Below are 15,541 nucleotides of genomic sequence, written 5' to 3'. Positions count from 1 at the left end.
TAGCACCATTTATTCATAATGTCTGTCTGCCTTCATTGTGTACACAATGCATCATGCAACAGCTGACTGCACCCTCAGCTAAGGAGCGGGTTACTTAAGAGGCCCACTAAATCCACAAATCTTTACCTAGATCTATGCAGCAGTCAGGTGCACTGGGTCAGAGGCATAGCACAGTTCCTGCTTTGGTTACTAGTGCAGTAGTAGCAACAATTACTTCTATATGCAGGGCCGGGCCGAGGCATAGGCTGGAGAGGCTCCAGCCTCGGGGCGCAGTGTAGGAGGGGGCGCACAATTCATTCACCTGTCATTCCTAATTGTGTATGAAGCAGAAAGAAATAAGAAAAGGGGATAGATAGCAGTGACTGCAAGCCAGATATCTGGATATTAAGGTGTTGGGGAGGTTGTGGGCCCTGTGGCCCTCTTAGTCTAATAGCAATCAGTGTGTGACAGCTGGGGTAGGAGGGATGGAGGGGCGCACTTTGGTGTCTCAGCCTTGGGTGCTGGAGGACCTTGTCCCTGCTCTGTCTATATGCTCTTTGAACAGTGGTATCCACTAACAAACTGTTCCATTCCTCTGCTTACACCTTTCCCACACAATGGCTGTCCTTGAAAAGCTGGTTTAAATGGTTGATGTAAGGCAGTTATTATAAATGCACTATCGACTGGGGCCCAAGGCTTTGAAGCTCCATCACAGGTCTGAGTAAAAGCTTCTTGACAAGCTTTTGTTAATATAGACACTGGACACTTCCAGCACCACTAACAGTGGAGTGTGCAGAATGTAGCACCGCCAAATAGATTCAGGCTGACTTTCCCCTTGAGGCCTTCTTTTAATAGTGGGAATGATGCAATCAAAGCAGCCACACTAGCCCCACCAACATAGTCAAAAACTGACTGCCTGTATTTTGCTCCTTCTGGTCCTGTGATCAAAATTTCAGGATGATTACTGGGCTATTAGACAATGGCCACAATTCACTAAGATCACAATAGTGAGAATAAGGCAAGCAAAAACGTATCACCACACATCAACTGGCATTTTAAGTATTTATTCAATAAAGAAGCTTGTAGTGACATGTTTTCACAGTGAGAGCTTTATCTTATCAATCTAGTCCTTAAAGTGGACCTGAACTCAGAACTTTCTCTTTGCTCTAAAAGATAAGCAACAGTATACAATAACATTTACAGAAAAACATTTCTTTGTTACAGCTTGCAGAACTCCTCCAATAAATCTGCAGTGTGTCTACTTCCTGCTTTCATGGATGCAGACAAGGGGTTAACATCCTGTGTTTACATATTAGCTGTGTCTGCCGAGGACTGCAAAATGTATGTGCTGAAACAGCTGAGAGATAAAGTTACACTTGTGATCCTCCTGCTGCCAGCGAGAGAGAGAGAGAGAGAGAGAGAGAGAGAGAGAGAGAGAGAGAGAGAGAGAGAGAGAGAGAGAGAGAGAGACTCCACTTTACAAGGCAGTCTCTCTAGTAAAACTCAACTTAAGGACAGCTCAGGCCAGGTGATAAATCCTCACACACTTTAGAGTTGTTGTCACTTGCATTCCTTTGTGAATTGACATCCTGTCTTTAAGTTTAGTATTTGGTTGTTAATTTAGCCCCTTCACCTCCGAGGGTTTTTCTGACTGCGCCGTCTCATGGGTGCCCATGGTCATTCATGGGGACTTAGATCAATGAATGGAAACTATGTTCCCATTCATTGATCTAATGGGTACGATCGGCGGCAGTAACAAGCGCAGGAGCGCCTGGACAAACGGGAGTGCACAGCGGGGAGGGACGTAGTAGCTACATCCCTGCAAGGAGATATGGGATTTTGCAGGGAAGTAGTTACTCGTCCCAGGGGAGGGGAAGTGGTTAAGGATGCAATCGTTAACTTTAGAAATCACTCATTAACTTAGGGACAGAATCCATAATTTAAGAATTGCATGAGGTATATTGCTTAGTGAATATGAAATGATTTATCACCATGGTGATGACAGTAAAAACAGGTCAGAAACATTATTAAAGTCATGAGAGAAGTTTAGTGAATTATGGCCAATATGATTAGTTCTCTGTCTAGAGGTAGTCTTAAAGAGTTTCGGTAGTATTTTCCACATACCATCTGAAAGACATAAACAGTGCTGGTCACCACAAGAAACTTGCAGGATCTTCTGCTGATTTAACTTCTTAATTAACCTGTAAAATAAACATGCTTAAGAATACAATAGTATGTGTTTTATTCTGGGAAAACACAATGAGATTTTTCAGCACATTTACTGTCCAATCGATTTTCCGATTATTTTTCTGATCAATTTCCTTTCACTTCTATGAGAAATCGATAAAAATAGATCAAAAATCAGATCGGTCGGAAATTATCTATCGAACCATCTATCTGCCAAAAAATTTCATGGCGTATTCCCAGCATCAGACCAAGTAAATTAAACAAGATGAGGGAAACAAAAAAAACATTAAAAGCTTCATAATATCCCTACTACATTCTAAACAAATTACTATTTAGCAATTTAATACATATTTCCAAGATCCATTTATTTTATTTTATTTTTTTTTTTTTACACAAAAGCCATAGAAAAAATTGAAATGTTCTGTCCTAATTTCAGCACTGCAAAACTGACTTTAATGTCTGGACAAATTGGGTCACCATCATATACTGTACTCCCAGCAACCTCCTAAATGTGATATTAAATTGAACTCTTAATTACAATTTCCTGAACATTAAAACACGATTTGTTATAACAGCAAGAACGTCTATAAAATATTCATGAATAAGCTTCACTTTAGTTTTATTTCAAATAAGATAATAGTTCTGTGTTTGTTTTGTCAAATCTCTTGAACCCGATTCTGCATTTGAAGTGAATACAGGTAAAGAGAACTTTTATCACTAAAAAATGATTTAAAAAAAAATTAACCCCATAATAAAAATTGAAGAAATCTAACTGTTGATGGATAGCCTGTACGAAATACGCAATCTGAGCATTATATATTTACTACAGTACCTCATAAACATAAGCTAAGGAAAGGACCGAGAAAGATTTTTTCCTCCTTCAAATTTACTATATCAGGATCCTGAGGAACTCCAATCCAAACCGGAAGGTAGGGAGAAGATAGATAAATGTTTGTTGCCCTCTCTAAAGCAAGCATGCAACCCACTAACCTTGGTGTATCCCTTAGAGTGCCCTAGATACTAGGTTCTCATGTGTTACACGTACCCCAGGGGGTACTTCTGATGGTTCCAAGGGGTACTCAGGCTTGATATACTTGACCAAGAATAACAAATTTAGAGTTTTAGAAAATGATAAATCTTATTTAAAAAACACCAAATTAGTATTTTAGCTAATTAAAAGCAATAGTAAATGTTTGGAAATGGTTTATAACTAATTATCATGTACTGTGATTAAATATATATTTGTCAAGGGGTACTTGGGATAATATTTACTATATCCACAGTAGAAAAATAATTCCAGGAGCAACTCGCTATAGCATTAAAATTCCTTTTAAGCTGATTCCTCATAAAAATAAGCAGGTAGTAAAAAACAGACAATACTTATCAAAGAGTTGTACAAGAGGTGCGGAGGATGTAATGGTCGACGATAGTTTCGATACCTGGTCTTGATAAAGCCCCAATCGAGGGGTGAACCGATCGTCGACCATTACATCCTCCGCACCTCTTGTACAACTCTGCACTTTACTGCTGCTTTGCCACTAGTGGATTTTGATAAGTATTGTTTGTTTTTAACTACCTGCTTATTTTTATGAGGAATCAAATTAAAAGTTTGGAATTTTAATGCTATAGCGAGTGGTTCCTGGAATTCTTTTTCTACTGTGGATACTGTATCATGGATATATGCTAATCCGGATGTTGATGTAATAATGCACTGCTTTTCAAGCAGTATGGCAGGAGGCTGGTGTGCACTCTTCTGTTTTCTCTGTTGATGTAATAATGTTTACTATGCTGGGGGGTACTTGTTGAGTATGGGGTTTTACAAGGGGTACATAGCAATGAAATGTTAAGAAACACTGCCTTGGATCATTTATCTCACCCCAACAAGGGCACTGTGAGCAGTACGGGAAGGACCTAGAGCCTTCCCTCTCCTTAGGTGAGTATCTGATTTTTCAGACTTACTTTAAGAGGCACTTTCATCAGGTCATTTCCCTTTTTATTCAATAATAAAAACAAAAGACACTGGCAGTCTTACAAAAATCAGACCTTGTTTATAAAGCATTACTACAGCTTCTACCCAAACCTGGTTTAAAACTGGTATGGCATTCAGCATGTCATTTTGTAGGTCTGTCCAGGTTTACATAGATAATAAAAGCGAAGTCATTTCAGTGATCTTTTCTGACTAGTCATCCCTGACACATCCAGCTCTCTGTTAGCACAGGGCGAGGGCTTGGCACAATTCAGTGTACTGTCTCTTCTATGAATAATTCTATACGCATTCCACACCCATCTCTGTACTTAGATTACACAGCAGAGAAAGCCTTAATGGGAAGCAAATCAGGAGTTTGCAAAGGTTGGGCTAGTTTGTTTTGATCGCTTTCTAAACACGGAATTTCCCCTAAAGTAAAAATTGCTTTCATTTTCACTAGGAACATACTGCCAAATTTCATGTCCAGTTTGTATGTACATCTACACCACTGGAACTTATTTGGTGACTATTTGCCAAATATATCCTAATCCCTCTTCTAAACTTTGCTTAATTTGTTTCTCTCAAAGATAAGGCTCTGTATACATTGTAAAGACAGCTTATCTAATAATACATTGGATTTAACATGTTTACAATATACATTTCAAACATATTTTGTTACAGACTTCCTTTTTGGCCTGCCTTTCCTGTGTAATGAATTATCATGTGATTCTTATTTACTGGCTTTGTTAGGGCTGGTTCAGACGGACGACGGGGGGCGTTCAGGCGGCTGGGAAGCCGCGGCGTCATGTGACGTCTAGTTCGGGGGCGGCGGTACGGCGATTGTCGGCTTTGCGTCGTGATCGGCGTTTCTCGTCTCCGCAGGGGGACATGAAGCCGCGGCGGCTAGCCGGCCCTGGACACCGCATGCAGCTTCTAGGGCCGGCCGAAACGACGCGTTAAATCGGGATCGGAACGCCGCGTTTGCACAATCGACGGCAATCACGAACTGCTAATCGCTCCCATTCACTTGAATGGGAGCATTCAGCCAACGAGTCCCGAACGCTTGGCGGTAAACGCTGCCAAGCGTCCATGTGAACCAGCCCTTAGTTTATCTTGAAGTATGAAAGCACAATCACCATAGAGAAGGGACCAGCAACAGGCAGATGTAGCCAGCACATAAATACTTAGAAAAGTGAATCTAGTATTGACATCAGAAATATATCACTTCAGCTCTTAAAGCAACATTACAGGATTAAAAAATGGGTCCTGCATCCTTCACATACTGCTTCAAATGTGTTTAAAGTGGGATTATAGTCAGCAAAGGCAAGAGTCTTCCTTTGCCTGTGTCTTCACTCTGCCCATTCACTCCGATTGTGCAAGTGCCATACTATCACAATACTATACATATTGTTATCTAAATAAAGCCATCAAAACATTTAAAGAGACACTGAAGCAAATAAAAAAATTATGATATAATGAATTGGTTGTGTAGTAGAGCTAAGAAATAAAGCATTAGGAGCCTAGACACAGGTCTAATATTTGTTTCCAGTATAGGAAGAGTTAAAGTGGATCCAAGATAAACTTTTACTCATTGCATAATTGTGTTCCTTTCATACTGTTTATAGGGCATTCCTCAAGCCAAATACTTTTTTTGTTTTGTTTTAATACTCTCCCTATAAACTAAACAAGCATCGCCCACAGCTCCTTTTGTGCCTTGGCACTGTAGCAAGGGGTTATAGGAGCTCAGTCTGGGCAGGAGTAGGAGAAGGTTACTAGCCATTGATTTCAGAGGCAGAGGGGAGGAGGGAGGAGGAGAGGGGACTGAATTTACACAGAGCCAAGCTGATAGCATCTCCTGATAGCAGATAGCAGCCTGTGACAAACAGAAAATGGCTGCCCTCATTGTATCACAGGATTAAATAATCATATTCTGTTGAAGCTGTTTGCATATAGATATGCTGTGTAAACTTTAGGTAACATATATAGACAAGTTACTTGTTATAGTTAGTTTTTCATCTCGGACCCGCTTTAAAGAGAACCCGAGGTGGGAATCTTAGAGTTAAATCTATACACAGAGGCTGGGTCTGGCTGTAGTGCCCAGCCTCTGTTGCTAGTTGAATATTCCCTAAATCCCCCCTGTGCTCTGCACGAGCCCATAAATTACAGCCGCGCTGTCTGGCTCTGTTTACTTTTCTAGTGTCACTCACGCTGCTCCCCCCGCCTCCTGCAGAGCGCAGTTCCCTGCCCGAGTCCCTGCTCTCTAATCAGCGGCGAGGGAAGAGACGTGGGCGGGGATCGGCGCTCTGCAGGAGGCGGGGGAGCGGTATGAGTGGCACTAGAATGGTAAACAGAGCCTGCTGCGACACGCTCAGTGTCGCCAGCGCGGCTGTAATTTATGGGCTTGTGCAGAGAGCAGGGGGGATTTAGGGAATATTCAACTAGCAACAGAGGCTGGGCACTATAGCCAGACCCAGCCTCTGTGTATAGATTTAACTCTAAGATTCCCACCTCGGGTTCTCTTTAAGAAACTCCAGTTATCTGTGCAAATAGCCATTAAACTCTGAGACTTTGAAAGTCATGGAGAGCTCTGATTTCTGATTAGGTTATCTCAGCTGTATTGGGTTTTTCTTTTGCAGAAAACAGTTCAGGACAGGTCAAAAGTTCACTGCCTGTTCCACAAAAACTTTTAGAATGCGGAGTAATGTGTAAACTGCAAGTATTAGAGAATGATGCAATGTTATAAAAAAAAGCTGTATAACTGAAAATAAAAATATGAGAATACCTTTTTTTGCTACCAATGTTCTAGTTAATTACCCCTACTACACAACCAATTCATGATATCAATTTTTTTTCGCTTCAGTGTCTCTTTAAGGGTTTGTACATGGAATTTTAAAACTTGGGGAATTGTATACCTAGGACTATACAAGACCTTTCTGATCTCTTTAAAAGAGCATATCAAAGCTATCTTGTGAACTCCATGTTTCTTCAACCTAGCTCTCCTGGATGACTTAAAGGGGAACTGAAGAGAGAGGTATATGGAGGCTGTCATGTTTATTTCCTTTTAATCAATACCAGTTGCCTGGCAGCCCTGCTGGTCTATTTCTCTGCAGTAGTATCTGATTAAAACCAGAAACAAGCATGCAGCTAGTCTTGTCAGATCAGACTTATAAGTCTGAACCACTGAAACACCTGATCTTCTGCATGCTTGTTCAGGGGCTATGGCTAATAGTATTAGAGGCAGAGGATCAGCAGGGCTGCCAGGCAACTGGTATTGTCTAAAAGGAAATAAACATGACAGCCTCCATATACCTCTCTCTTCAGTTCCCCTTTAAAAGAATAGAAAGGAAGGTTTCCTAAAGTGGACCTGAACTCTTGCACAACACAGAAGGCAAACAGAGAAATTCACCCTGTATTATTATGTATTATTAGAGAGTTTAGCCTGTCTAATCCCCCCTCGTATATGACTAATCACAAGTGTGTGATCTCTCAGCTGTGTCAGCTCAGGAACCTTGGCAGCCTAGGCAGAGCAACTCATTTGTAAACACAGGAATGTTAACCCTATGTCTTCTTCCATAAAAGCAGGAAGTAGACACACTGCCGATTTATTTGCAGTATTTCTATCAGCTGTAACAAAGAAATGTTCTTCTTTAAAGATTATTATGCAGTTGCTTATCATTTAGAGCAGAGCGGAAGTTCTGAGTTCAGGTTCACTGTAACCCTGCTTCTTGAGGTCATGCCTAAGTGAACCTAAAGTGTACTCCGCACTCAACCTTTCCTCCTGGCCCCCCTCCGTAATCCAGCCACTGTGCATGTGCACTGCACATCCTCTATCGGACCCCTGCGGCTGGCAGCATTCTGCTCATGCACAGTAGCAATGTTTGTGCAGAGTGCTCCCGGTCATAGGTGCGAGTTGGCGGAGCGTTGCAGGGGGACACTGGAGGAACGGCGGACTGTGGAAAGATGGCGAGGGACCAGGAAGACTTCAGGGGGCTGGAAGAAGACCCAGGTAACTAAATGAGCATTTTTTTTTTAACTTTAGGTTTCCTTTAAAGAATAACCTCACTCATGCAATACTCTAGTGTGCTAGAGATGAAGACAAGTGTATGCAAGTCATACTTATCTTCAGGCATGTGCACAGGGGGTTGCTCTGGGTGCCCAGCCCCCCCCCCCCCCCCGTTGTAAAAATCTTCAAAAAAAGGCCCCTCTCGCCGCACAAAATAAGCTCCGCCCCAACTATGATAAGCTCCACCCACCCCTGTGGGAAGCTCCACCCCCACCTGGGACACTTTCAAGTGAAGAGGCCCAGACAGGAGTCCTAGTGTGGCATACTGACCTCTCCCTCCACCTAGGACCCATACTGACCTCTAACTCCCCCAGCACCCATAGTGACCTCTCCCTCCACCTAGTACCCACAGTGACCTTTCCATTACCCAGCACCCACAGTGACCTCTCCCTCCAACTAGCACCCACAGTGACCTCTCCCTCCACCTAGCACCCACAGTGACCTCTACCTCCCCAGCTCTAGCAGTGATCCTGCCTACCCTAGCACCCACACTGACCTATCCCTCCCCCAGGACCCACAGTGATTTTTCCCTACCCCAGTGGCTACCCTCCTGTCCCCTGCAGCACCCACAGGGACCTCCCATCCCAAAAGCAGCACCTACAGTGACCTCTCCCATTGCCAGCGCCCACAGTGGCTTCTCCCAACACCCAGCATCCACTCCCTCCTCCAGTAACCACACTGACTTCTCCCAGCACCCACAGTGACCTCCCCTTCCTCCAGCACCCATACTGATCTCTTCCTTCCACAGCACCCACAGTGGCCTACCCTTCTCCCAGCACCCACACTGACCTCTACCTCCCTTAGCAGCAACTATGCCATTAATAGCAGCACCCATAGTGACCTCCCACTCCCTGCACCCACAATGACCTCTACCTCCCGAGACACACAGCGACCTCCCTTTCATCCAGCACCCATACTGACCTCTACCTTCCACAGCACCCACAGTTACTTTTCCCCCCAGCACCCAGTGACCTACCCTTCCCCCAGCAACCACACTGACCTCTACCTCCCCTAGCAGCAACTATGCCTTTCATATCAGTATCCACAGTGATCTCCCACTCCCTCTACCCACTGCAATCCCACCAATATTCAGCACCCACATTACACTCAACCAGTAACCGCCACTATAGTAAGCATCCAGTACTTGCACCAAGCACCCTATACTCACATCCGGCCTCAATATGGCACTTAGTACTTGCATCAAACAGCCACATGACACCCAATACCTGCACCCCTTCACCCTATAACTGGCACCCAGTACTCACACCTACATGGCACAGTACTTGCACCCAGCCCCAACATGGCACTCACTACTCACACCTGCACACCGCCTTCACATGGTACCAACTATCTGCACTCACACAATTAGTATTAGCACCCAAAGTACCTGCACTCAGAACCCACATGACACACAATGCCCACCCATAGCTTGCACTCAGTGCAGGCATGGCACCAAGTATTTGCACCTATGTGATACCCAGTACCTGCACCCAACACCCACGTATTTCATTTGCAGTAGTTCCAGTTGCACTAAGCCTCCACTTGGTGCCCAGCACAAACACCAAGCCCTCACATGACATCCAGTACTTGTACCCAGAACTCACAAGGGACTGAGTACCTGCAATCAACATCTACATGATGGTTGATACACACCCATACAGCCAGAATCCACATGACACCCTATGCCAGCACCCAAAACCCACATGGCACACAGCATCTGCCTTTAGCACCCACATGACAACAAATACCCCACTAGCCAGCATCCATCACCCATATGTCACCATGTACTCACTCCCAGTACCCACTTGGCACTCAGTATTTGCACCTAAGACCCACATGACACGCTGTATACAGTTTTGCATCTACTAATGCTTAGCAACCACTGCATATTGGTAACCACTTCTTCTTTGCCTGAAAAGAAGCTTGGGTGCTGATCAAGAGGCACAGAGGTCCCAGTAATGAAAGGTGAGTCTGTGCCTCCACTGTGGGCTCCACTGTGACCACTCTAACCCACTAACAGTGGTCACCTATCGCTGCTGATTTGAGGGTAATAGCGCCAAAAAAGTTGGTTGGAAGGAGACACAAAGTCTGCCTGATACTGCTATAAAGGTGTGTGTGTGTGTGTGTGTGTGTGTGTGTGTGTGTGTGTGTGTGTGTGTGTGTGTGTTTGTGGGGGGGGGGGTTAAGACTGCCTTATGCTTTCTGGAGAGGGGGTATTACATACACAATTTAGCCCGATTTATCGATTTCAAATTTGAGCACCACCCCCTTGAGGATCCTCTGCACAGCCCTGCCCCTTCCCGCAGCACCCACACTAACCTCTACTTTTCCCAGCAGCCACCCCTTCCCCTCATAGCTGGCACCCAGTACTCACACTCACATGACACCAAGTACCTGCACCCAGGCCTAAAATTGCACCCAGTACTCACACCTGCACACAGCCTCCACATGGCCCCCACTATCTGCACCAAGCACCCACGTAACCAGTACCCACACCCAAAGTATCTGCATTCAAAACCCATGTGATGCCTAAAGCCCACCCATAGCCAGCACCCAGTACAGGCATGGCGCCAAGTATTCGCACCCATGTCACATCCAGTACCTGTACCCAGCACCCACATGACCGAGTACATGCACCTAAATCTTACATGGCACTAAGTATTTGCAATCAACACCCGCATGACACTCGATACCCAACCATAGCCAGAATCCACATGACACTCTGTACTCACACCCAAAACCCACATGGCACCCAGCATCTGCATTCAGCAGCATGACAATCAATACCGCCCTAGCCAGAAACGAGGAGGGGGGGCATACGGGGGAAGGCATTGCCAGGCCCCTTTTTAAAATTTGAGCACCCCCCAGTTAAGGACCCTCTGCACGGCCCTGCTTATCTTCTTGGCAGTAGTCACAAATAAATAATGTTTTGAGTACTTTCATGCACTCTGTGTCTCCCCAGGACATTTCCTGTCTCTGACCAAAGCAGCACAGAGAGACCTCAAAATAAACAGCACTAAACAACACCACACAGTGACCGATTCAGGATCTTGTTAAAGAGACACTGAAGCGAAAAAAAAAATTATGATATCATGAATTGGTTGTGTAGTAGGGGTAATTACTAGAACATTGGTAGAAAAAAAAAATATTCTCATATTTTTATTTTCAGTTATACAGCTTTTTTTTATAACATTGCATCATTCTCTAATACTTGCAGTTTACACATTAATCAGCATTCTAAAAGTTTTTGCGGAACAGGGAGTGAACTTTTGACCTGTCCTGAACTGTTTTCTGCAAAAGAAAAACACCATACAGTTGAGATAACCTAATCAGAAGTCAGAGCTCTCCATGCAGAGCTCAATGGCTATTTGCATAGATAACAACTGGATTTTTTTAACTCTTCCTGTACTGGAAACAAATATTAGACTTATGTCTCTGCTCCTAATGCTTTATTTCTTAGCTAGACAAACAACTAGACAACCAATTCATTATATCATAATTTTTTTTTCACTTCAGTGTCTCTTTAAGTGCAGTACAGTATACCTGGGATCCTGAAAATGCACCAGGATCAATGCAGAAAACACCTAGAAAAAGAAGGCATCAAAAGTAGACCACTATGGAGGTGTGACACATGCACACTTTCATCTCCAACATTTTATTACATTGCATTTGGTGGTGTTCTTGTTTAATATCCAAGCCTTCTGTTGTAGCTGACTCACTGGATAAAATAAAAAAAAAAAAAAAAAAAAAATATATATATATATATATATATATATATATATATATATATATATATATATATATATATGTTCAGACTCAGACTTCAAGCAGGCCACTGTACTACCCCTGCTCAAGAAACCCTCACTCGACCCCTCGCTACCCTCCAACTACCGTCCTATCTCCCTCCTCCCCTTTGCCTCAAAACTCCTTGAGCGTCTGGATCACAAACGCCTGACCCAGTACCTCAATGCCAACTCACTGCTAGACCCACTCCAATCTGGATTTCGGCCTGCCCACTTAACCGAAACTGCTCTCACCAAAGTGGTCAACGACCTTGCCTTAGCTAAAGCTGAAGGTAAATACTCCATTCTCCTCCTCCTTGACCTGTCAGCAGCTTTTGACACAGTAGATCATCCCCTACTCCTCCAGTCCCTCCAGTCCTTGGGCATTCACGATCTCGCCCTGTCCTGGCTTTCATCCTACCTCTCCAACCGCTCCTTCATGACCACTTTCAATGAGTCCTCGTCCACCCCCAACCATCTCTCGGTGGGAGTCCCCCAAGGTTCTGTCCGAGGCCCCCTACTGTTCACCCTATACACATCCTCCATTGGCAAGGTTATCTCCTCCATGGGTTTTAACTATCATCTGTATGCAGATGACACCCAGATCTACCTCCACACCCCTGACATATTGACATATCCACCACTACCATGGACAAGGTCTCCTCCTGCCTATCAGCCATCTCCTCCTGGATGTCCGCTAGGTTCCTGAAACTAAATCTAGACAAAACGGAATTTATGATCTTCCCACCCTGGCCATCCACGAACCTCCCAGATGTGCATGTCACTGTTAACCACACTACCATTCGCCCTACCTCTCAAGCCCGCTGTCTGGGTGTCACCCTGGACTCCGGCACTCTACTTTACTTCCCACATCCAAAACCTCACAAAGTCCTGCAACTTCCACCTTCGTAACATCTGTAAGATTCGCCCTTTCCTGACCTCTGCCATCACCAAACTCCTCATCCATGCCCTCATAATTTCCCGCCTTGACTACTGCAATGCCCTGCTGTCTGGTCTCCCTATGACCCGAACAGCCCCACTGCAGTCCATCATGAATGCGGCAGCCAGAAATATCCACTGCTCCCATCGCTCCACCACGGCAGATGCACTCCTAGAATCCCTCCACTGGCTTCCTATCCAGTCCAGAATCAGATTCAAGATACTGTGTCTGACCTAAAAATCTGTCCACAAACCTGTCCAACCTACATTTCCGATCTTACTCAGAGGTACACACCTAGCCGCTCACTCCGCTTTTCCAATGAACTTCGCCTAACCGCCCCCTGCATCACCCAGTTCCATGCACGCCTCCAGGACTTCTCAAGAGCTGCTCCAACACCATGGAACACCCTACCTCCACCCATTAGGGCAACCCCCTCCTTCAACATCTTCAAGAAAGCCCTCAAAACTCACCTTTTCACTCTGGCCTACTACCCCTCACAAGTGCTCTAAACCTACAGCTGAACTCTGGTCCCCTACCATTCGTGTCCTTACCTCTCCCTCTAGATTGTAAGCCTTTGGGCAGGGTCCTCCTCCTTTTGTGTCCTACCTGATCTTGCACCTCCATTACTGTGAACCCATGCTATGCATCTGAGTGAACTTAACTTGCCTAATCTCCATGCTCCCCTCCAGTGAATGACTAAGCATTACCTGGTACTCATACTATGGTGTGTGATCTGGTTTTCTTGTATTCCTGTATTGTCATATTGCTGTATGTCACCCCTAAATATTGTCTGTAACCTAAATTAATGTTCAGCAATGCGTAATATGTTGGCGCTTTATAAATACAATAAATAAATAAATAATAAATGTTCTTAAGCAACGCCATCTCTGCAAAATGAAGCCTGCCTGTCAATAGCTTCAACCTTCCGAGCAAACCTGAACTGAGAGGGATATGAAGGCTGACGTATTTACATCCATTTAAACAAAGCATATTGCCTGGCTTTCCTACTGATCCTGTGCCCCCAATACTTTTAGCCATAGACACTACATAAGCTTGCAGATCAGAGGTTTCTGACTGGATTAGCCGCATGCTTGTCTCAGGTGTGTAAAATCTAAAGCAAGGTACACACGTGAAGATTGCAGAAGATGGATTGGTGAACTTCCGTCGACCCGCCGGCCGCTCGTTCCCTGATCCAGCTTCTGCAGTGGGTACAAAGGACGGTACGAAGAGCGTGACACAATTGCGGTACTTTTGCAAGAAATGCTATAGCGATCGGAACGATCATTCGTGATCGGATCCAACAGTAACAGTCGTTTAAAGATGAATGATCGCCGCGTCTAGCTGCGTCACGCAACATTAAACAAGGCTTTGTTGACCGATGTAGCAAAAAAAACAATGTAAAAATTGCGTTGTGGGTACTGGCCTTAAAGAGGAACTCCAGTGAAAATAATGTAATAAAAAAAAAGGTGTTAGAACCTGCTTCTATATCACCTTGCTTCGACACCAGTAACTTCTTACAGTTACGTCTCACAGACTATTGAGATCACTTGACTCTCCACACAGCAAGCAGGAAATAGACTTCCTCAGGCTTCTTCAAGGTTTACGTTATTTAGTCAAGTAACAGAAATACAGATAGATACAGTTTATCATCTCCTGGCCAAGCAGACTTCCATGTTGCGTTACAGCTGCGTGAGTACCTTCCTGCTGAAAGTACCCAGGTCTTCTTGTATCTACTCTATGTTACATCTAGACTACCTATGTACAGCATACATTATATCAGATTACAGAAAGGAAGCACATACTTAGAGGTCCCAGGCAGCCTTGCGAGCTATTGCGAAAGTAAAGAGCAGAATGAGCTCCCATAGCTCCCTCAGCCTTTAGTACTGACTAGGAAAGAGTTAAATATGACATCATCTTCGCCACCCCCTAGATCAGGCTATTGGTGGACCCACTCGTGGTGTCATCATACACACCTACTTGATTAATAATCAATGAGGCTCCTGACCTATATGCAGGAATGTGGTTATTTACATAACATGGCTTATGTTTATTGTTCTAGTGGCGGTACATGCCCAGGTCAGGGAGACCTGCGGCCTTGTACTAGAACAGCTTCTTGGTATGTTCTAGTTCTGCTGACAGAACTGCAGATTTTCTCTCTCAGAGAAAATCCCCTTAAAGGACCGATCTGCACTCCAAGCCTTTTTGACTAACTCAGTCCAAATAACTGAGGCCTACTTAAATTATAACAAAAAGGTACTTCATTTTTACAATAATTATGTATAAATGATTTAGTCAGTGTTTGCCCATTGTAAAATCTTTTAAATCCCTGATTTACATTCTGACATTTATTACATGGTGACGTTTTTACTGCTGGCAGGTGATGTAGCTGCTGCATGGTTTTTTGGCAGTTGGAATAAGCTGTAAACAGCTATTTCCCACAATGCAGCAAGGTTCCCAGACAGGAAACTGCCAGGAGAACATACTCAAGAGTTTCTTGTGGGAGGGGTTTCACCACAATATCAGTCATACAGCGCCCCCTCATGGCCTGTTTGTGAAAAGGAATAGATTTCCCATGTAAAAGGGGACAGCCAAGTGAAAGGGCTGTCCCCAGTACAGTACTGCAT

General features: G+C 44.2%; 1 protein-coding gene across 1 annotated transcript in view; it reads right to left on the bottom strand.

Annotated features, from left to right (window-relative positions):
- HERC3 (HECT and RLD domain containing E3 ubiquitin protein ligase 3) overlaps positions 1–15,541 on the bottom strand; it is a 126,268-nt gene that overhangs the window by 87,158 nt on the left and 23,569 nt on the right. The window contains exon 4 of the mRNA XM_068233196.1: positions 2,104–2,180. Within this exon, the coding sequence (XP_068089297.1) occupies positions 2,104–2,180 (77 nt within the window). The remainder of the gene's footprint in view (positions 1–2,103; positions 2,181–15,541) is intronic.

Source organism: Hyperolius riggenbachi, chromosome 1 (assembly GCF_040937935.1).
Source record: "Hyperolius riggenbachi isolate aHypRig1 chromosome 1, aHypRig1.pri, whole genome shotgun sequence".
Classification (NCBI taxonomy): Eukaryota; Metazoa; Chordata; class Amphibia; order Anura; family Hyperoliidae; genus Hyperolius; species Hyperolius riggenbachi.
Note: the sequence above shows the minus strand (reverse complement) of the source record. Positions and strands in the feature narration are given on the sequence as shown.